Source organism: Leopardus geoffroyi, chromosome C3 (genome assembly GCF_018350155.1).
Source record: "Leopardus geoffroyi isolate Oge1 chromosome C3, O.geoffroyi_Oge1_pat1.0, whole genome shotgun sequence".
Classification (NCBI taxonomy): domain Eukaryota; kingdom Metazoa; phylum Chordata; class Mammalia; order Carnivora; family Felidae; genus Leopardus; species Leopardus geoffroyi.
Window position 1 is genome coordinate 116,719,887 of NC_059338.1, and position 23,563 is coordinate 116,743,449.

At 36.3% G+C, this 23,563-nt stretch overlaps 1 protein-coding gene across 5 annotated transcripts in view; it reads left to right on the forward strand.

The window, feature by feature from the left end:
• Positions 1–23,348, forward strand: part of NBN (nibrin) — a 52,243-nt gene extending 28,895 nt beyond the window's left edge. For 3 of the 5 annotated variants that reach the window (XM_045454309.1, XM_045454308.1, XM_045454311.1), the window contains 7 exons: positions 2,297–2,569; positions 4,493–4,937; positions 10,737–10,808; positions 11,962–12,117; positions 13,683–13,796; positions 21,928–21,977; positions 23,166–23,348. In XM_045454309.1, the coding sequence (XP_045310265.1) occupies positions 2,297–2,569; positions 4,493–4,937; positions 10,737–10,808; positions 11,962–12,117; positions 13,683–13,796; positions 21,928–21,977; positions 23,166–23,196 (1,141 nt within the window). In that variant the 3' untranslated portion in view covers positions 23,197–23,348. Of the gene's footprint in view, positions 1–2,296; positions 2,570–4,492; positions 4,938–5,523; positions 5,831–10,736; positions 10,809–11,961; positions 12,118–13,682; positions 13,797–21,927; positions 21,978–23,165 lie in introns of those variants that run through there. The other 2 variants (XM_045454310.1, XM_045454312.1) reach the window with 2 other exon arrangements.
• Positions 23,349–23,563: the final 215 nt, after the last annotated feature.

Here is a 23,563-nt window from a genome sequence, read left to right on the forward strand (position 1 = left end):
ACTTTCTATAAAGGACCAGAGAGTAAATATTTTTGGCTTTGTGGGTCATTGATCTCTGTCACATCTATTTAGCTTTGCCATTGTAGCATGAAAACAGCCTTGGACAACATGTAAATGAATGTGTGTGGTTGTGTTCCAATAAAATTTAATTTACAAAAATAAGTGGCAGGCCAGATTTGGTCCATAAGCCATAGATTGCTAACCACTGTCTTACAAAATTTTTTTGTTGTTGTTTCTTAGAAATGTACATGGAGGACCAAAAAGAATTATGTACTTTTTTTGTGACTGGTGAAATAACTTTGAAATAAATGTGTACTGTATAATGTTGCCTTTATCTGAATATTACAACTTTGGAGATACTTTTTTTTTTTTTTTTTATGTTTGTTTTTGAGAGAGACAGAGTGTGAGTGGGGAAGGGGCAGAGAGAGAGAAGGAGATGCAGAATCTGAAACAGGCTCCAGGCTATGAGCTGTCAGCACAGAGCCCGATGTGGGGCTCGAACTCGGGAACAGCAAGATCATGACCTAGGCTGAAGTCGGACACTTAACCGACTGAGCCACCCAGCCGCCCCTTGGAGATCCTTTCTATGTTTCTACCTGGCTATCTAAACAATTAATATTTGTTTGTGAAGATAGTTTTCTAGTAGTTCTCTATTTGAAGAGGCGTTTTTTGTTCTTTGGGGTTTTTTTTGAGCAAGGGCAACATATATATTCTTCGGTATTTTTCATTTAAGATAGTATATTTTAAATAATCCATAATAAACTATTCATATTGAAAGATATTTGTGATATCATTATATTAGATCATATTTAAAATTTTAATATATCCTTTTGTTATATTGAGGTCAGATATAACTTTAGAAATTTTTTTTAATGTTTGTTTAGTTGTTTTTTTTTTTAATTTTTTTTTTTTTCAACCTTTATTTATTTTTGGGACAGAGAGAGACAGAGCATGAACAGGGGAGGGGCAGAGAGAGAGGGAGACACAGAATCGGAAACAGGCTCCAGGCTCTGAGCCATCAGCCCAGAGCCTGACGCGGGGCTCGAACTCACGGACCGCGAGATCGTGACCTGGCTGAAGTCGGACGCTTAACCGACCGCGCCACCCAGGCGCCCCTAATGTTTGTTTAGTTTTGAGAGAGAGAGCGCAAGCATGGGAGGGGCAGAGAGGGAGACACAGAATCTGAAATTGGCTCCAGGCTCTGAGCTGTCAGCACAGAGCCCCACATGGGGCTCGAACCCACGAACCATGAGGTCATGACCTGGGCCGAAGTTGGATGCTTAACCGACTGAGCCACCCAGGCGCCCCATATGTAACTTGCTTTTTTTTTTTTTTTTTTTTTTTTAAACGTTTATTCATTCTTGAGAGACAGAGCATAAGCAGGGGAGGAGCAGAGAGAGAGAGAGGGACAGAATCCGAAGCAGACTCCAGGCTGTCAGGACAGAGCCCAACGCAGGGCTTGAACCCATGAACCATGAGATCATGACCTGAGCCGAAGTCGGACACTTAACCGACTGAGCCACCCAGGTGCCCCAGCCTAGATGTAACTTTTTAAAGAGAAACTATTAATGTTTTGAAAGTCATCTGTATGACCACTTTAGTTTTTTGTGAAATAAGAATATTTGTGTGTGTGTGTGAAATAAGAGTATTAAAGGCAGTATATGTTTAACCATACATTGTAGAACCACGTGTGTGTTTTCAGTATTTTTCTGGGAGAGAATAGAGTTCTATTCTAGGGACTACCATCTGGCTGGAATATAACCATTATTAGTTCATCTATATTCTTGCCATCTGGGTAGAATATAGCCATATCAGTTCATGTGAATCTAAATTTATCTAATTTAGTTCTAAAGGGGATCTAAATATCTCCTTATAGATGATGCTGGAATTGTAGGAGATTGTTCTTTTTCTGATTTTCCTTTTTTTAATTAATTTTTTTGCATGAAAATAATTCTGAAATTTTAAAGTAATAATTACCTAGGATATCACCTAGTTTAATTTTTAATAGAATACTAGGGTGATACTCACGTGTGTATGGTAGTTTTTTATAATAGAGTATGCCGGACATTGTGTGCTGTAAGGAATGAAGAAGAGAAAGCTATCATTTGTCTTTAGGGAGCTTTGATGAAAAAGGAGTGACTTTCTTGAGGTAGTGAAATATATTCATTTAATTATTGTCTAAAGATAATTATGTTCTAAAGCTGTATCACATTAGTACTATTTAGAGGACTTTGTTTCTAGATAAAAATTGCTGTAAATCCACTTGTTTACCTTGCATTCTTTTGTTTTGCTACAGCATGGATTTGAGTGAAAGACCTAAAGAAATCAAAATCTCCAGAGTGGAACAGAAATTCAGAATGTCTTCACAAGAAATATCTGCTGCGAAGGAACCCCACAAAATAAGCTCTAATGATAATAATACAGTATCAAATACTCTGGTTAGGATGAAAATCCCAACCTATCAGCTTTCACCAAATAAATTCTCAGGTGTAAATAAAAGTAGAGATCGGGCTTCTCAGCAGCAGACCAACTCCATCAAAAACTACTTTCAGCCGTCTACCAAAAAACGGTATATTTTAAAATAATGCCTCTGTGTCTCTGAAAAATATTAATATCTGTTATATGATTATAGAATGGCATTTAGTCTGTGTTCTGCTTGAAAATGCTTCTGTGGAAAACTGACTCTTTGACCTCATGCCCTTTCAGAAATGTCCAGATCTCCTCCTTCACTAAGGTCATTGTAGATAGATTCTTTTTTCCTAGATAGCTTAGCTTACCTGTTATTTCATTTTACCACGCTTCTTTTGAAGAAGAGCTTTCCCACACCTCATTCTTTCAACTTCTCTTACCTCCTCTAAGACCATGCTCTCAGTTTTTCAGTTTCCAGTGCCTTTAATTATTCTAGGTCCTTCTCTTTTCAAAAGCTGTCTGTCCCTTTTGTTTTTTGAAACCTTCCCTTGACTTGGTTCTTTCCTCTAGCAAATGCCTTTTGTCTTTCACCATCACTATTAAACTTCTCAAAAAAAGATATTACTGTTCCTGCTCCCATTGCTGTATGAAATAATTTTTAACCAGCAATATTTCATCTTGACATGATGTCCTTGAAAAGTAACCATTGACGCAGTTGCTAGCTCTAGTGGCCTTTGGTATACTCAACTCTTGAATCTTTATTCTCCTTACAGTGTCTTCTCGGAAGTAGTAGTAGCTTCTGGTTGTTGTGCTTCTCTGCCCCCTTTGAGGACTTGTTTCTTTTTTCATACTACTGCTTTTTATGTGTTGTATGTGGTACGTTCAGAGTTTCATGACTTTATTACAGATGATCAATATATTTGGCCTTAACCTTTAAACCTCACTTCTGCTTTCCCACAGGAATTTTCTACTATTTTCCCAAATAATTCACCTTAATCTTTTCTCCTCTGTCATCGATTATGTATTTTTTCTATTAGTAGTTCACTTTGTCAAAATCTTTGACTCTATTCTACCCCCCCAAAACAGTATTGTAATTCTTGTTTTCATTGTTTCCTAAATTCCTCCCTTTTCATCTGTTTGTATTGCCAGCTCTCTGATTTAAACTCTACCTAAATTATTACAGAAACCTCTTGATAAATCTGTCCAGTACCCTGATACTGTATTTGTGTTATTAAAATATCACCTTGATTATTCCAAATTAGCATGAATTCAGTAAACTTTTGGGAAGCAGAGATCCACATTTTTATGTTCCCTGTGGATGTTAGAAGTACAGTATATAAATGAATAAACTATTCAGTACTTAAACAGTATTGTATAGAAAACTCTTATAGTCACTTTTTAAAAAAAAATTTAATGTTTATTTTTGAGAGAGAGAGAAAGAGACAGAGAGCACTAAGTTAGGGAGGGGAAGAGAGAGGGAGACACAGAATTCAAAGCAGGCTTCAGGATCCAAGCTGTCAGCACAGAGTTCAATGCAGGGCTCGACCCATGAACTGTGAGATCATGACCTGAGCCGAAGTCGGACGCTTGACCAACTGAGCCACCCAGGCGCCCCATGTATTCACATATTACTTGCAGTGTATAGTCTGTATTGTATTGTGGATAGAGCTACTCTGACTTATTACCTTGAATTGGCTCTCATTAACCCATCAGTTTTATTTCCAAGGTAATTTTTCCCTGCCTGCAAGTTCCCTACATTATAAAGTAAGCTGTTGTTTCCCGGCAACAAATCTTCTGTATTTTTAAATCTTCCTACCTTTTCCTCTCCATTGATTTATTAGCTACTGCTGCCTTAGCAGAGAAGATAGACTTCTCCCTATTGTTTTAGCCGTTGGGTTGGCAGTCCTATGAAAGCAGTAGTCTATATGAATTATGTACTTTTTTCAGATGTCCTTTTTTTTTTTATTCCCAGTAATATTAATAAAATCAAGAATATTGTGCATTAAATGGGAGGAAGTGAATATTGCCAGATATTAGCTGCGTTCATTTTTTTTGTTTTCTTCTCTCCTTTTTTAAATCTAAGGGAAAGAGATGAAGAAAATCAAGAAATTTTTTCACCCAAATCAGCAAGAATAGAAATGTCTTGTTCTCTGTTAGAACAGACACAACCTGCTCCACCCTCAGTATGGAAAAATAAGGAACAGTCTCTATCTCAGAGTGAGCTTCTGGAAAAGAAACCAGATAACTTACTTACAGATACAGATTTAAAATCCACTGTGAAAAGTTCTGCCAATGAATCTCTTTCTACAGACAAACTAAGATCAGAAAAAAGAAAAGAAATTGATGATTTAGCCATTGAAGATGAAATATTGGAAGAGTTACTCAACACAAAATCAGAGTTAGAAATTGGAGTGAAAGTTCAAAAACAAGAGGAAGATGTCAATATTAGGAAAAGGCCAAGATTGGATATAGAAACAAATGGCACTTTTAATTATGATGAAGCAATACCAGAAAGTAACAGAATATCTGTAAGTAACCTTTTTTAATGAGAAGTATCACAGACAGAAACTTAGAAGATTAAAAAGAAATTTAAGACAGTAGAAGCATCCACTGTTTCCTTGAAAAAGTTCCTGTGTTCAGCACCCAGTATTAAGTGTAAGGATTTGTTGGTGGATAAGGTAAATGTTAAAAATAGTGTTTCTTTGACAGTATATAATAAATGACAACAAACTGTTGTTCATGATTAATATAGTTCCAGGCTGTATTATTACTATACTATTATATGAGACCTTTGGCACTGATGGTAAGTATAGGAGATGCCTTAATAGAGCAAGCAGACATACAAAAATGAAGAAAGTTAGTAAAACAAACTATGAAATAAATTGTTAGATAAATCAGGTATAACATCAGTAGGAATTTTTATTTTCATTTTGGTCTTTAATATCCTATTTTCATGAATGTCAATAACTTGTCTTACCACTTTGATCTAAGAAAAGTCTTCAGATTATTTTGTATTTTATGCCTAAGTTGCCCGCTTCTGTAGAATAGTTAGGTCATTAGGTGAGAGCATGGACCTGATGAAGTAAAAATATAATATTCTAATCTTTCATTTAGGTTGATTAGCTCTACTCTTGTACATGGTTGTGGTCACTCCCCTCCTGTAAATGGCTACTGCATAAGGACAGGACTGAGTAAAAGGATAAAGATTAAGTGGTTGGAAGGTATAATGATTTAATAAGTATTTGTTAACCTAGTGTGTATCAAGCACTGTAAATCTATAACTACTGTTGAGAAAACAAAGTAGGTGTCCTGTTTAGCCTATATATTGGCATCTTCCTATGAGAGAAAATCCTTATTATTTGTTAGTTTATTTTGAGTGAATCTTAAATGCCTTTCTGTGGACCAGATGCATCAGAATGAGCTGGTGAGCTTTTTTTTTTTTTTTGAACTTTATTTTTAGAGAAATAGGGTGCATGTGAGCAGGGGAGGGGCAGAGAGAGTGGTGACGGGCAGGGGGAGAGAGAGAGAGAAAGAGAATCCCAAGCAGGCTCCATGCCATCAGTGCAGAGTAGAGCCCAACCCAGGGCTGGAACTCACAAACCACGAGATCATGACCTGAGCCAAAATCAAGAGTCGGACGCTTAACCAACTGAGCCACTTAGGCACCCCAGCTGGTGAGCTTTTTTAAAAATATGGATACCCAGACCAAAATCCCCAAAGATTCTGATACATCCAGTTTTCTTCCCAGAAAATGCTCCCTCATTTTTAGTTCAGAATTCCTTTTGCTGTCTTTAAAAATTCTAAAATCAGTGGCTTAAATAAGATAGGGTTCTTTTGTTCCTATAAAAGAAGCCCAGGGGGACAAAACATAAGAGATTCTTTTTTTTTTTTTTTTTTTAACGTTTATTTATTTTTGAGACAGAGCATGAACGGGGGAGGGTCAGAGAGAGAGGGAGACACAGAATCGGAAGCAGGCTCCAGGCTCTGAGCCATCAGCCCAGAGCCCAACGCAGGGCTCGAACTCACGGACCGTGAGATCGTGACCTGAGCCGAAGTCGGACGCTCAACCGACTGAGCCACCCAGGCGCCCCAAAACATAAGAGATTCTTAAATACGAAGAACAAACCGAGGGTTACTGGCGAGGTTGTGGCAAGGGGGATGGGCTAAATGGGTAAGGGACATTAAGGAATCTACTCCTGAAATCATTGTTGCACTATATGCTAACTAACTTGGATGTAAATTTTTAAAAATAATAAAATAAGCCCAGAAGTAGGTAACCAAAGCTGCTTGGAAGTTCCATGGTATTAATTTCTTAGGTGTCTCTTTTTCTCTCTACTAGGTGGCACCTCTAGCCATCATGTCAACTTTCCAGGGAGGAAGAACAAGGTGGAGAAGGGGACAGGGTAAAAAGGCCTCTCCACTTAAGTTCCTCCTCACATTCTAAGGAGCTCTTTCAGAAAACTCACTTTATAACTTTGGTTATTAGCCAAAATTTAGTAATGGTCTGCATGACTCCCTATCCCTCACCTTTAGTCTACAAGAGAGTATGGGAAATGTTTTAAGCTTGACACATTGCTGTCCCTAACAAATTTAGCATTAGATAAGTAAGGAAGAAAGAATAGACAGTGAGATCCCGTTTAGCCAAATTGAGAACTTCAGAGAAAGGGAGGTTCTTTATTATCAAAGATTAGCTGTCACTTTACAGAAGAGGTTACTTGAACCAAGTGGTTTATATATCCTGTAAGTTACTTGCTTAGCAATTTCCACTAGAGTGGAACTGCACGTTGGTTTCATGTGGTATTGGTGAAGTCCAAGGGATGATTTCCTAACTACATTTAATAAATTTATATCTCTTTATAAAGGTATGTTTATTTGTATTATGAATTTACAATGTTATTTTAGCTCCAGACTATTCCAAAATTTGTGTCCAGACTACTTAATACTATAAGCATTTAATCTTTAGAAAGTTAGACTCTATTTATATTATTTTCATTACACCGTGGAAATGCATTTCCCTTGCAGTGTATCTTTCCTCCTGTACTCATTTTTAGTTTTTTCTGGTATGTTCTTATTTTCTTTCTCTAGTCTTGTGCTATTACATGCGTTCATTTTTTTAATAGCCTTTTTTTTTTTCTTCTATCCCAGATTGGTCCACTGTTCACAGTGGCTACAGCTCTGTCTGAAAATGGTTATGGTTTTAATAGCAGAACTCTTTGGCCCCTCCTGTATGGCTGTTAATATTCTGAAATACTCTGCATTGACTGCACATTCTCCCAGGGTTCATGGTCACTCAGGGTTGGGCATTTGATCCTAGAGTGGGAGAGACAGGAAGTGATCATTATACACCAGTGATACGGGATTTAGTAAACAGTCTTTTGTGTATCTGAAAAGACCTTTCATTTAATAGCTGAGCTTTACGTGCTGTATATTGATACTAGGGCATACAGTTACTTTATTTTGTTCTGTGGTTCTATAGCATAATTTCCTCTGTCCTTACTTTACTACTTTAGAATTCATAACATTCTAAATAAAATTACAGAAATCTTCTGGAGAGTGAATAGTGATTTGATTGTGATATACTTTTGGGTATATTAAAAGTTCAGTCACTGTATTCTAACACTGTACATATTTAGTAAGAGCCTGTTATTTTGCTTTCAGTGTAAGATAATTTTTGACAACTTTTTATTTTGAGATAATTGTTGATTCACATGCAGTTGTAAGAAATTATATAGAGAGATCCAGTATACCTTTCATCCTGTTTCCCCTAATTGTAACATCTTGTATAATTACAGTACAATATCACAACCAGGAAGTTGACATTGATGCAGTTCATCAACCTTAAACAATGGGAGGTTATTTTTAATTTTTTCACTTTTACCGTTTTAAGAATTTGTTGTTGGAAAGGCCTTGTAGATGAGACGTTCATGGAATAAAGGAATTGCACTTATTTTTTTTAGCTCTGGAAGTGATTATCAGGAAAAAAATTCTTAATCCTTTCATTTAAAAAACTTAATGCGGGACGCCTGGGTGGCTCAGTCGGTTGAGCGTGGGACTTCAGCTCAGGTCACAGTCTCGTGGTCTGTGAGTTCGAGCCCCGCGTCGGGCTCTGGGCTGATGGCTCGGAGCCTGGAGCCTGCTTCCGGTTCTGTGTCTCCCTCTCTCTCTGCCCCTCCCCCGTTCATGCTCTATCTCTGTCTCAAAAATAAACAAACGTTAAAAAAAAAAAAAAATTAAAAAAAAAAACACAACAAACTTAATACAATTTTAAGGCAAAAATGTGAAACTTCTCTTTGACATTGGATTCCTTAGATAGATTTCTAAAATCTGTTGATGATAGAACCACTCTTGTTCTATTTTGGGATTTAAATATAGGTTCTAGCACATTTATAATACTTTTTATAAGCTGAAATAGAAAGCTTTTGACTAGATATTCCTGCTAGAAGTTTATCCTTATATATATGACAGCTGTGCCTGTGTCGTGGCCTTACAGTTTCGTAGTCTCACAAAATGCAAACATGACTCATCCTTCTTAACATTTCCTCTTCTTTTTTTTTTTTTTTAATGTTTATTCATTTTAGAGACAGAGAGAGACAGAGCATGAATGGGGGAAGGTCAGAGAGAGAGGGAGACACAGAATCTGAAACAGGCTCCAGGCTCTGTCTACCCTCCTGTTCTAAATTAAGGTTTCCACTTCTCTTAACTACAGTATCTTCCAAAACCTAGTAGTAATACCTACCACTTACTGGATATCATCATTCTGTTTATAGTAATTCTGCAGTGAAGCAGTACTATACACATTGAACTGATTAGGAAATTGACAGTAAGGTATTAAGTAACTTGGCAAGGTTGCTTAGCTAGGTTTTGAACTGGGACGAAAATGTAGGGCTACTCTGCTCTTTTGGCAATTCCTTTTATCAGCTTTCTTAGAATGACATTTATCCAGTTACTCCAGGCATCGGGCATGCTAACATGAAAGGCTGTCTGAGAGGATAAGTTTGATAGGCCTTTAAAAGGTAGAATCTCCAGGGACGCCTGGGTGGCTCAGTCGGTTATGCATACAACTCTTGATTTTGGCTCAAGTCATGATCTCATGTTTGTGGGTGGGAGACCCATGTTGGGCTCTGCACTGATGGTGCAGTGCCTACTTGGGATTCTCTCTCTCCTCTCTCTCTCTGTCTGCCCCTCCCCAACTTGTACTCTCTTTCCTTTTCAAAATAAATAAATTAAAAAAAAAAAAAAAAAAAAGAAACTCCAAGACTTGGTGATTGTCTCAGCATGAGAAATGGAGAGAGAAGAAAAGAGTATAGGATAATTCCTAAGTTTAGAGTTTGAGTGCTTGGGTGGGTTGTAACATGATTCTCTGGGATGGGAAATAACTGCTCAAGAGGATGAGCAAGTTTGAAGGAGTGGGGCAGTATAAGGGAGAAAGGGTGGGGGTATAAAATGTTCTGATTGTGATTAACTTGCAGTGGGTGATGTATATGAAAGTAGTGAAAGGGCATATGGTAGGCTTAGTATAAATTTTTAACCTTACTATTGATAAAAGTATTAATTCTCTTTAGTCCCTAAGCAGAAACAAAGTATGTACATTTGTTTTTCTGTCCTTTCTTTCCAACTTTTTATTACAGTTTTTCTGAATTTAATATTGAATCATTGAAAATTTGATGTAAAATCGTATGCTCCCCTAGTGTACCCAAGGGATTATAGTTTTTACTGAAAGTGTCAGAAAGCCATGTAATATGCTCTTGTCTGGAACCTGGTCTGAATATTGGATGTGAAGGAAACTACAAGGCAGTTTGCATTTGATTGCAGACATATATCTTGAGTAATTAAAGTAACCCTATTTCCTTTTTTCTGGAATAAGGGCAATTTAAAATTAAATACTAGGTGTAAATTTAGATAGAATCCTTTAAAAATGTTTCTATTTTAGAGTATAAAAGTAGTGCATAGCTGTGTAGAAATATAGAAAATCAAAACATAACAATTTGTTGATAATCCTACCTACCATCTGTAGATAACCATAGATAATATTGTATTTTATTTATTAATTTTTATTCTGCAAACTTAGAATCAACTGTTAATGTAATTTCATAGCCATTTTTACTCATTTATACTATGGTCATGTCTCATATTGTAAAATAACTGGTATGAACTTAGATTGTGTCCTCTTTGCTCTTGTAATTCATACTGCAGTGTCTTTTTTTTACATAGATTTCTCAGCTTTTCTAGGAAAGATACTTGAAAATCAAATAACTGGGTCAAGAACATGAATATTTTTAAAGTTACCATTTTATAATTTCTATGAACAGTATTTTTTATTTCTTTAGCAAGAAAATGAAATTGAAAAGAAATGTGAGTTCAAGAAAGATACACTGTGGTCAACTAAAGAAGAATTATCTGTAAGGAAATTTTTCTTTAATTTTTATAAAGATTTGACTTAATGAGCAACATCTGATCAATTACTATTAGTTTACGTTCTTAGGATTCATTATTTCCCTTTGTGTAATTTTGATCTACTTCATAGTTACGCTTACTCTGGGAATAATTTGATCATATTATAATCATGATATAGCAAAAAGAGGATAGAGAAAAGCCTGAGTATAATTCCCTGCCTTCTGCATAAATGTGTGATCCTGAACAAGTCACTTTCACATTTATGGACCTCAGGTCTTTATAAAATCAGGTCAGCACTTTTCCAACAGGGTGATCATTATATAGAGGAATGGATGTGAATTATTTCTAAATACTAAAACACATTTACAAAAGTATTAAGTCATTGTTAATTTATTAGAGTTCCTAATTACATTCTGTCACTAATAGATGAACCTTGTCTTTTGACTTTCCACTTTTTTTCTTTCTCTCCCTGTCTTTATTTTAGTCCTGTTAGCAACTTCCATTTAGATAGGCAGTAAAAGAGTAAAAAACTTAGATGGTCAGCCTTGAGTTGCTCTGACAATGTTGATATGTAACTAGTTGGTTAATAGAAAATGACCTAAAGAATCTCATCCAGTAACAGGAAGGAATCTTCAGGCTGATTTAATACTGTCAATCTGCAATTAAAAAATGGCTTTCAGTTAATGAGTAATGAGTGTGTCCAGAACTAATGATTTTTGGAGATGTGAAAAATAATGTTACTGAAAATCCAAGGAAGCTTAAATATAGTAGATGAGAACTTGTAGAACAGATTGTTACACTAATGTTAGTTCATGGTTTTTATGATAAGAAGTAGACAAAACAGATTCCTTGCTGAGAAAATATATAGAAGATGAAGTATTGAGATGATATTCATTGGAATAAGCTACTAAATTAAAAATGCTAAATAGTTTTAGTCTTCTGTCATAGATGAGTGTATAGAGTATTTGAGTAAGTAATATTCTGGTTTTGAAGTAGTTATGATTTGATTTCCAAATACAGAGTTTGGGTGCCAGAAATAAACCTTTTTTACTGTTTTTTTTTTCCTCAGGTATTTGAACTTTTTCTGTAGATGCCCAAATAAGTAATTTTCTTTTCCTTATCTTTTCTGCTTATGTATCCGTCGTAACCCCGTTTAAGATCAAAGATGAGCTTCAGGGTGATGGTGATATGTTTCCAAGGAAGGTGTTACTGACTGAATTTAGATCACTGGTGGTTAGTAACTTTACCTCCAGAAATACATCCTGTGTAAATAGTGATTATGGTCAATTAAAGAATTTCAAGAAATTCAAAAAGGTACGGTATTCCTTTAACTACAGTATCACCAGAGGGCAGCGTTTGAAATGTTTTTAGAAATACTGTTGATGCTAAATAGTAAAAGCAGTTCATGTTGAAAACTGACACTGTTTCTTCTGCTTAAAACAGTTAAAATTATTCTAGTAAGAACATAAACTGACAGTTAATGAATATGTGAATAAATATATGTTGAGTATATAAAGAATACATGGAAACAAATTTCATTGAGACTGAATTCTTTAAAGGGTGCTGTTTACCTGGTCTTCTCCACCTTAAGGGGCAGGCTTTAGGCTATATTGAAAGGGTTCTTCCACTTATAATAATGATCTCTGGCTACCTGAAAGGACCTGAAAGTCCTTAACTCAGGACTTTATGAAGATAATAGATCTGTTTAAAATAACTGAGCACATTAAATAATGAAAAGTAGGCATTTTACTGTTATGTGTATATATAAAAAATATAAATATGTACCTGAGTGTTACCATCAGCCAGAGTTTCTTCTTTTTTAGGAACTGATAAGGTATTTAGTTTGTCAATATGACTAAAAGGATATTTCCGATCCAGTCTGTATTTTGTTGTCTATTGCTGGGATATTTGCTTCTTGTTCCATACCTACTACTTACTACTACCTTTTGCTTAAGCAATTAATCAGAATACAGTTAATTTTTTCAAAAGTGGTTTCTGTGGAAGACTGCCTTTCACTAGAATATGATCTGTTTGATTCTTGCTGTGACTATGAGGTATTGTAGCCTTTTCTCTCTAATGTGAGCTACTATTAACATTTGTTAATTTTTTGCTTACTATGACAATGTGTAAAAGGTTCTGAACTCCCCTTTCTTCTACTTAGAGTGGAAGATGGAAATACCTCCCATTAGATGGCACCCACTTAATTCTTTTCCATCCCACAGGTGTAGCACATGAATACCACAGGGTTATTCTTAACCGAATGGTTATTTCATGTTCAGTGTCATGTTACCAAGTCTCATTGTTGAATCAAAATTCAAAAGACATACCTTTTTTTTTAAAGTTTATTTATTTATTTTAAGAGAGAGCACGCAAACGTGGAAGAGGTAGAGAGAGAGAGAGAATCCCAAGCAGGCTCTGTGCCATTAATGCAGAGCCGACGCAGGGCTCAAACCCACAAACTGTGAGATCATGACCTGAGCTGAAATCACAGAGTCAAACACTTAACCGACTGAGCCACCCAGGCACCCCGATACATATTTTTTATTAATGAAGTTACCAAAGATAAAGCAATCCGTGTTGGCCCAGGGATGGCCAAGAGCTATAAAGTAGTACAAACTTCTGGAAAGCAGTTTGGAAAATTTTTATTTAAAAAAAATTTTTTTTTGAAGTTTATTTTGAAGGGGGGTGAATGGGGGAGAGGCAAAGAGCAAGGGAGAGATAGAGAATCCCAAGAGGCTCGAAGCTTCACACTGAGCTCGACACAGGGCTCAGTCTCATAGCTGTGAGATCATGATCCGAGCCAAAATCAAGAGTTGGACGCTTAACTGACTGAGCCACCCAGTTGCCCCTAATCTTACTACTTTTACTTTTTTTAACAGGTCATATTTCCTGGAGCAGGAAAACTTCCACACATCATTGGAGGATCAGATCTAATAGCTCATCATGCTCGGAAGAATACAGAATTAGATGAGTGGTTAAAGCAGGAAATGGAGGTTAGTAGGAAGTGAGGCCTAGTAACTTGCTTGGTTTACATTCTGGTCCCTTGTGGTTTCTTTAGAGCACATCCTTCGTAAAACCAAACTTAAGATAATTGGCCTAAGGTCATTCATTAAGGAAAATTCCTGAGTTACAGAGCATTAAGGTTAATTTGTATCTTTACATAATGCTTCTTTAGAGACTTTTAGATTTATTAGTTAAAAAAGATGGGACCCAGACAAATGAGTTAAGTTTACATCCTAATGTAAAGGAGAGAAAAGAGACTTAACCAGCAAAAAATAAAAGAATACTAAAAGATAACTGTTAAAAGATGGTTGTACAGTCATACGGGGGATATTACAAGTAATATCAGTTATATAGTATGTGAATGAACTGGGCTTTCCAAATCTGGAATTACCTTTCAGCAGTTCTGAGAATTTCTCAGTCCTTATTTTAGTATTACCTTGTTCCTGTTTTTCTATTGTATCTCTTTTTTCTTGTATACTAATTTTTTAAGGAATTGCCATAATTTTTCCATAGCAACTTCACCGTTTTGCATTCCCACTAATATGTGCAAGGGTTCCAGTTTCTCCACATCCTCTCTAGCACTTCATTTAGTTTTTTTTTTTTTTGATAATGCACATTTAACTGGTGTGAATCTCAATGTGGTTTTGATTTGCACTTTCCTAATGATTAATGATGTTGAGCATCTTCTCATATGCTTATTGGCCATTTGTGTATCTTGTTTGGAGAAATATGTATTCAAAAATCTCTTCTGATTATCAGATTGTTTATCTTTTGTTTTTGAATTATGGGTGTTCTTTGTATATTTTGGATATTAGTCCCTATTATCACATATATGATTTGCAGGTATTTTCCCTTTCTCTGGGTTGCCTTTTCACTCTGTTGATTTTGTATTTTGATGCACAGAAATTTTAAATTTTGATGTAGTTCAGTTTATCAGTTTTGTTGTTGCTTACCTGTGCTTTTGGTATTATATCCAAGAAATCGTTCCCAAATCAAATGTCAGGATGTTTTTCCCTTTTTTCTTCTAAGAGTATTATAGTTTAGCCCTTATATTTAGATCTTTGATTTTGAGTTAATTTTCATAAGGGGTGTAAGGTTAGAGTCCAGCTTCATTCTCTCTAGTTACACTTTCACACTTTGGTTCAATGATACATGAACATACCATCTCGATGGTGAAGTGGGGGAATCTCAAGCCAGTTATACTATTGACAACTGTTTGCTGTGAGAACCTTGCCTTAATGCCTCCTACCATGGGCAGTTGTTACTGATCCATCTCATTTTTCCCCAGAGTCTAAGTTTTAAGAAGGTAAGAGAAGGGGCGCCTGGGTGGCGCAGTCGGTTAAGCGTCTGACTTCAGCCAGGTCACGATCTCGCGGTCTGTGAGTTCGAGCCCCGCGTCAGGCTCTGGGCTGATGGCTCAGAGCCTGGAGCCTGTTTCCGATTCTGTGTCTCCCTCTCTCTCTGCCCCTCCCCCATTCATGCTCTGTCTCTCTCTCTCTGTCCCAAAAATAATAATAAACGTTGAAAAAAAAAAAAGGTAAGAGAAATCATTAAATAATGTTGGTTGATTATTAAGTAGTAATTATTTACATTTAGTTCATATTCTTAAACTTTTAATTATGAAAAGTTTTCAAACATACACAAAGAGAGGAATGAAACAAACCTCAAACACAGGTTCAACAAATATCAGGATTTGCACATCTTGCTTCATCTGTTGCCTTTCTCAACTTTTTTTTTCTTTCTGAAGTATTTTTCTTTCTGGAATATTTTAAAGCAAATCCCAATCATTTTTCATTTCATTTTTATTTATATGTTCAAACATACAGATTTCTGATCAAGTACATATTATGTCAGAGTGTGTCTTCCTATCACTTTACAGTAGGGTACTTAATGTAATCAGTTCATGTTCAAAACCCTAAACTAGGATCAGCAGCATAATTTTGATACTTGAAATTGCTTTAAAGTTTTATAATTTCGCATACTTGCCTTATGGCATGTCTTCGATCATATCTACAACTAATATGTTGCCTAAGTCTCAGGAAACCAAATCTCAGTTATGACATTGCTCTTTTGGGAAAATATAAACTGCTTTACAGCTCTCCATGTTAGAATGTGATTTTCAAGAACTCACTGTTTACACATAACAGCTGTATATATTTATATACTGCTATAATGAGAACTCACAGGAAAGATTATAAAAATAAGCTTCTCTTTTCTTTCAAATTTTTTAAGAGAGCACGTGTGCATGGGGGTGGGAGAGGGGCAGAGAGAGAGGGAGAGAAAGAATCCCAAGCAGGCTCTATGCTGTCATTGCAGAGTCCCATGGGGCTCCATCTCACGAACTGTGAGATCATGACCTGAGCTGAAATAAAGAGTCCAACAGATGCTCAACCGACTGAGCCCCCCCCCAGGGTCCCCTATGCTTCTCTTTTTTTTACTTTCTTCCTAGGTGTTTTGAGTCCTAGTGGATATTATGTAAAAAGACCATCTACCTGATTGATAATTCTTTCAACCCCTGACTTTTTTTTTAACTGGAGAATTTAATAAAATTAAGTAAAGTGGACAACTTCTGCCATAGAGGAAGTTACTGCATGGAAGTTAAGATTTCAGAAACATAGGACTATTGAATTGAGAGATAATCAAAGGCCTCTTCTAGGGTTAGAATGTTTTCTTCTTAGTCTTTGTATTGCCTGATTGTCCAGTCCTCCTGGAACCCAAAGGTGGGCTCCAGATAAGTTGTCTCAGCAGGCTATTTGAAGTAGGACCACTTGGTAATTGAGGGGTGAGGATAATAACTCTTCCCTGAACTCTATAATTTTATATCCCTTTCTTTATCTTATTTTATATATATTTTATCTTTTTTTTTTTTTTCTCTGAAATTTATTTCTTGGTAACTTCTCCACATTGTCTTCCAGTTTGGTACTTTTCCCTTCCACTCTGTCTAGTTGGTATTCCCACCCATTCATTGAGTTTTCATTTAGCCTATTGTATTTTTTCAATTTTGGATGTCTGTTTCATTCATTTCTAAATCTTCTTGTTCCCTGCTGATATTTGTAAGCTCTTCTTTTGTTTTCTGTGCCTGAAATGCTTGTTGCTATTTATGTTTGTGCTAATCATCTCCTATGGAGCCTTGTTTCCAAGTACATATTTTGTGATCTTTTTATGTGAACCACTCATTTTCCTTGTAGTTTGATCTGTGGGAATTCCTTGAGTTCTAATCCTCCAGAAAAGATATGTTGTGTCTGCCAGTCTTGTTCTACTACTAGGAAACCACTTTAGCCTCAGCTGGTGATTTTCTTGGATTACCTAGGTAGTTAATTCCTAGGATCACCTAAAGTACTCAGAAACCTGAGTGAAGGCCAGCTTGTCATTATAAACATTATAAACATTATAAACATTAAAACATTATAGTTTTTTTCTTTCCTTCATCCTGTGCTAGGGTCAAGGCAGACAAGTTTCTTTCTTACCTTCTTTTGTGTTGTAGACTTTATTCCTCTTTCTCCCTTAAATGCTGGAGTCTTTTCTTAGATTCCTCATCTTTGATTTTCTCTCATATCACTCATCACCCATGCAGACATCAAAGGCAGAGCCCAGTTTTTTTATGGTTTGTGGATACCCACAGAGGAGGGCAAAAGCTGGCTGTGTTGTTAACTTCTCAGGGTTTTTATTCTTCTTCATTGTGGGTTTAATGTAGTCTCTAGCAATTTGTTTTTAAAAATGCTTTTTAATTAAAAACTTGTTACAAAGGTCAAAAAATGGAGGTTGTTTAAGGTCACTTAGGATATGTAGTGTCAAAAAATGGAAGAATGAAAATGACATCTTTCCTCCTTTCTTTTTTGAAAGAATAAATGGCCTTACTATTTAAAATGTGCATTTCAAAGAATTATGGTACTGCCCAAAAGAATGATGAGGTTACAATCCTGAAGTTCAGAAATAACCCATGTAAATTCAGTAAACTATTCCAGACGTCTCTTTATTGAGGAGGAGTAATAGCTGGGACAGAGTGCAAGAGAAGGGGAGGATCGATAGAAGAAAGTAAAGCTGAAAGCATTGCTGAATTTGTGCAAATGTTTCTTCTCAAGATATTTTGTTTTCTGAGATGCGTCTAAGACCAAGGGGGTGATAGATACGAAAAAAAAACCACTATCAGATTAGAATCAGTATTTGTTTCAAACTGCCTATTTGATTTTCAGTGGTTTTTGGCTCCCTGCTGTCAACAGTGAGGAGATTGTACTTCCTCCATTCTCCCCGCCCGTCTTCTGACAGTCCTTTCTTACCTCCCTTTTAAAGGTTATTTGCACTTGCAAGTCAGAAGCAGTGAGAATGTGTCTCGGTGTTTCCCAGTTCTCCATTTGTTTTCCCTGAAATACAGTATGTTATTTTGATCTGCAGATGCATTTCTTTTTATTTCAAGGAACTCTTCTGTTACATCTTTGAAAGCATTTTTCTATTTGCTGGGTTCTGTATATTTAAGACGTAACCATCCTTTTATTAGATCACCTTTACTCTCTATACCCATTTCTTCTGCACTCCCTGTGGTTTTCTTAAGCTCTTTCACTGTGTCAAAAATTCAAATTTCAGTTGTGTCTGTGTTATTCTTCATCAGCTATATGATCCTGGGTGGATTACTTGATTACTTTATGCTTGTGTTTCTTCCTGTGTAGAATGGGAATAATAATAGTACCTCCGTTGCACAGAATTTTTGTGAGAATTAAGTAAGATGCTATTTATAAAGCATTTATAACCATGGAAAGAGTCAGTGTTAGCTATTTCTAATTTATTTGATTCTGAAATGGTGTTATTAATAGGTCTCAGTGTTTTAGCATTTGTTCCCTTCTCATTGCCATTGTGTTTTGTCATCTAACTTTTTGGTTCTCCTTTTATTGCTTTCATGTTCTTATTAACTTTATTTTTTGATCCTTGGATTGTTATTTCTTGCAGACTAAGTTCTTCATTTATTTTGCATGTTCTGTTCCAGTTGCTGTCCTTTGTTTCCCCTTTAATATGTGGAGTAGTTTGTGGTTTTCTATGATCTTGGCAGCTGTTTGGAGTACAATACCCTGTCCAGATACTGTTTGCTTTGCGAAGCATCCTGTGCTATTTTATGCAGGGATTACAATCTAAAGACAGTTTGTGAGGCAAAAAGTGAATGTAGTTGAAATTACTCCTACCCGAGCTCTTAGCTTTCTGGTGGAGAACGGAATGACCCTCGTGCCTCTGTACCGTCAGTGTGGCAGTGTGCTCGGGGCTGCAGTGCATGTCGCATCTGGTTTCTGTTGCCTGGAAACTTTGAATCCAGGAAAGGAAAGGCTCAGCTGGACCTGTGCTTCGCTTTCCTGGGGTTGGAGTTAAATGTGTACCAGGGAGCGTATCTTCTCCCAGAAGACAACCACCTGCCATTTTAGGTTGTTTACCTAATTTGTCAGGGATGTGTGGAGACTGTGCCTGGTCAGTGTTAGTCCCACTCACTTCCCCGTGCCATTTGTCCCTTCCCAGCAGCCCACCAGCGGCGTTTTCTTTTGCCTGCTCAGGCTGCTTTTTCCCAAAATTGGAGTATTGGTAAGCATTCTCAGGTTGGTTTTAGTTCTGTGGCATTGTTTCATGTGCTGGGGCAGTGTTAGAAACATCTGCATCAATCTTTTGGTTATTTGCAGGCCACTTTTTTCAAGCCTGTGGCTCCTTGATTATTATGGCTGTGAGGTTTTACTTGTTCTTGGACGGGGAGGGTTGAGAGAATGACAGTGTAGCTGCTGACTTTTTTTGGTCTTTTGTTTATTTGATTAGAATTAGTAGAGTCTGTGTTCCAGATTTATTCCACCAAATCTCTCTTTGCTAGAACAATTTTAGGTGAACTAGGTTGGATTCACTCTTTAAGATAATAGAGTTGACTTTGTTGTGCAACTACACTGTCTGTATAGAAGTATGTTACTGCTTTGACATCATACTTCACCAGGCTGGTCCCAGCCACTGTTCTTAAGTATCTTTTGCCTTTCTTTCATTCTTTGTCAGTTCTTCCTTTGGTGCTTCTGCTGTAGACCAGTGTTTGTTTTCATAATCACTGAATCTGTTCCTGAAGTTTCCTTCAGTTTAGGATATTTTCATTCTGTGCATTAAACATAATAATTCTTTGAGACATTATCCAACCTGATTGGAATTTTGAAAGACTGGAGATGTAATTCTCCCAAACCTTTAAAAAAATGTCAGTAATATGAGGATTTCTATTTCTTAATACTATTTTACTTAATGTTTCTACTAAGACACATAAAATAAAGCTGATTTTTCTTTACAATTGTTCTTTATTATAAGTATAAAATTAGCATCCCCTGCCGGGAAGCCTTTAAGGATAATTATGATAATGATACCAGCCACTTTTTTTGACAGCTCCTTGATAAAAATCATTATCTTCCCATTTATGTGCTGCTATACCTATTAGAAAATGTGGAAAGATGTAATTTCATTTTGATATTTCCCTGTATGAATAGAAAGAATCTCTGCAAGTCCTTCATCTAGGCCCTTTCCACAGATTCAGAAGCTCTGTAATAGCCTGTTAAGACCTGGTGGTGCTCTTCTTACTTACGAAGACCTGGTCAAATCCTGTTCTTCATACGACAACCTTAAGTTACTTAACCTAACTCTTTGTTCCCTTCTTGGTTAAAACTAGGATAATAGTCTAATAGTAGTAATGAAGTTATATGAAGATTAAATGAGATTTTTTTTATAAAGACTTTTAAGATAGTGTCTGGAAATACACAAATGTAAGTTATTAACATAAAAATAAACAGTATGTACATTCAAGGAACTTCTGGTCTTTTAGGGAAGATATGATACAGGGTGGAAATTGATACGACAAATCTGAGTTGTAGAGCTGAAGTTTTATGGGGGTTCTTCATAGCAGATGTTATTTTTTAAAATTTTTTTTTTTTTTCAACGTTTATTTATTTTTGGGACAGAGAGAGACAGAGCATGAACGGGGGAGGGGCAGAGAGAGAGGGAGACACAGAATCGGAAACAGGCTCCAGGCTCTGAGCCATCAGCCCAGAGCCTGACGCGGGGCTCGAACTCACGGACCGTGAGATCGTGACCTGGCTGAAGTCGGACGCTTAACCGACTGCGCCACCCAGGCGCCCCTACAGATGTTATTTTTAAATGAAGAGGATTGGATAATCATTGGTAAAGAGGTGAACATGTTCCTGGGCACATAGTAGGCCCTAAATTATTATTGAATGAATGCACACTGAAAAATTGTCAGATATGGGAAGAGGAAAGAAAAGAGGTAATCTTCTGGGCAGAGAGAAAAATATGAACAAAAGCAGAGAGGGATGAGATATTTGTTGGGAGGTGAGTCTGGTTGGTTGGTTGTGTTGTGATTGAGTTTTAACAGACATACAGGGTTTATGAAGAGGGAGGTGAGAAATGACTGAGAATGTAGAATGGAGCCAGATTATGAAGGTCTTTTCCCATTTTAGGGGTCAAACTCAAGAGTTTGTGTTTCCTTTGGTAGGTGGAAGAAGTCACTGAAGGGTTTTGAATGGCACATGGTAGGATCATAGCTACACTTTAGAAAGAGGGACCCAGCACAGAGTTTTTCTGTTCCTACCTCTCAGCGGTGCATTAGGAGTGTGGCAAGTTTATGTTGAAAATACTTTTGTCAGTGAAGTAACTAAGCATCAGCCTCAGAGCCTGACTTGGGACCTTGGGGAAGAAAACCATTGCAGCTGGAGGCTGCTCTGGTTGAAGATGGGGGTAGATTTTGCCATCTCAGGCCCTTCAGTAGTCCTGTGACCTCAAAACACTTAATTTGTTTAAAGCGTTTTGTTGGAAAAAAATATTTAAAAACTCCATAAGCTAGCAATATATACTTATGTCGGTTGCCTTTGGGAAGGGATTAACTGGAGAATGCTGTTTAATTAGAGAACATTTGCAGAATTTTTGGCAGGAAGTGAAAATGGAGAGGGTCTGGTGAATGGGGGAGATACTGGTAGAGGCAAGAACTCGTAAACCTGGTGACCTTATTATGGATGTTGAAATCTCAAAGATAACAGTGACTAGCCAGTATATAGCAGTTGATGAACCATACATTCGTCGTTAAACAAATTTTTGATATTGTGTCAATTTTGACAGGTTCAAAATCAACATGCAAAAGAAGAGTCACTTGCTGATGATCTCTTTAGGTAAAGTTTAATTTGTTTTCTCTTGAATCTTTGAGATGTATATAAAATACCATTTTACTCATAGAGATTAAATATTCATTTCTTCTGACTTTAGAAATAGACGTTTAGTCCCTTCACCTAAATAATGTTTTGTTTTTATGTATGTATTTTTACTTTGAGCACCTCTTAATTAGGTTTGCTAGATATGTCTTTGAGGTTTGGGGTTGATTCAGTTGAACCTGTATCACATGATATTTAAAATTTGTATGGGGGCATTCATGCAAAAGAAGGGTCCCGCACTGGGGGAATTTGGCTGGATACATTTGTGAGATTTTCAGCTCTGAGTAGAATTATGAATGAATGGCTTTTGAGTTAAGACAAAATACCAGAGCATTTGTTTAGTTTTAGTTGGCACAAGCATAAAAACAAGAGGCTGGATTAGAGTTTCAAATCAGGTTTTTGTGGGAGGTTTAGAGGCTTTATAATGGGTGATTATAATTTAATTCTGACTTAACACATTTTCAGCATTCCTGCAGGCCGGAAACCTTATAATAATTAGCTCTCAAATACTCACAAATAGTATAAAATAAAATTACTTTTCCTATTGCTAGGTAGATACTGGCTAGGGGAGAATAACATTTTCCTAAATTTACTTAAAGGCAGAACCGAGAAGTACTGTGTCTCAGAGTTTGTTTTGCAGCCAATTTGATTCTTTAATTTTATTATTAACAGTATATATCGTTGGTGAAAATGGTGACATATGGTGCTGATTTTTAAGTAGTTAAAGGAGAATACATGGTTGCCAGCTAAATTTGTTGAAATACTGTAGGAGAAAATTTTATAAATAAGTCTTACTTTTGGCTCATTATACTCTCTTATGCAGATGTTATACTTTAGTTGGGAGTTGGAGGAGTCTGAAGCCGTACTGGGAAAGGTGGAAACAGATTTAGTTTTGAACTGTTTTCATTAATTATTTTAATGCTTTTACAGGACTTTTTGTTGATGATGTTTTATTTTTACCAAATATTCATCTAACCAACATCAAAAGGATAAAAGAAAGTAAAAATATCAGTGCTTAATGTATGATCCTAAGGATAAAATTGGCATGCTCATTGTTTGCCAGAGTGTAACTATATTTTGAAAGCTCGTTAAAAGTGAAAGAAATGCCATCATTTATCTAATCCTTTAACTTTATTTTTTTCTTTGCAGATACAATCCTAATGTAAGGAGGAGAAGATAACTGAGGATTTTATGAAGAAGTCACAGGAAAACATTTCCATCAAGCATTTATGTCCTTTTCCTCTAGGATATATACATAAAGTACATAGAAGAGATTTAAATTACAAATGTTTTAGGCCCTAGATTTATTGAATAAAATGCACAGAATTCCCATTTCTTTTGTGTGTGACAGTATTATTCAGTTTCCAGTCTTTGTCATCTCATGTCTTATGGTAATTTTTTCATTTTTAAATGTGGTTGTTTACTTATTGAATACTTAACATAGTCACAATTCAAAATGCTAAAACTATAAAAGGATAAGAAATTAAAGTCTCCCTTCTACGACTGGTCTAGCTACTTGGTTCCCCTCAAAAAAAAAAAAAAAAAAA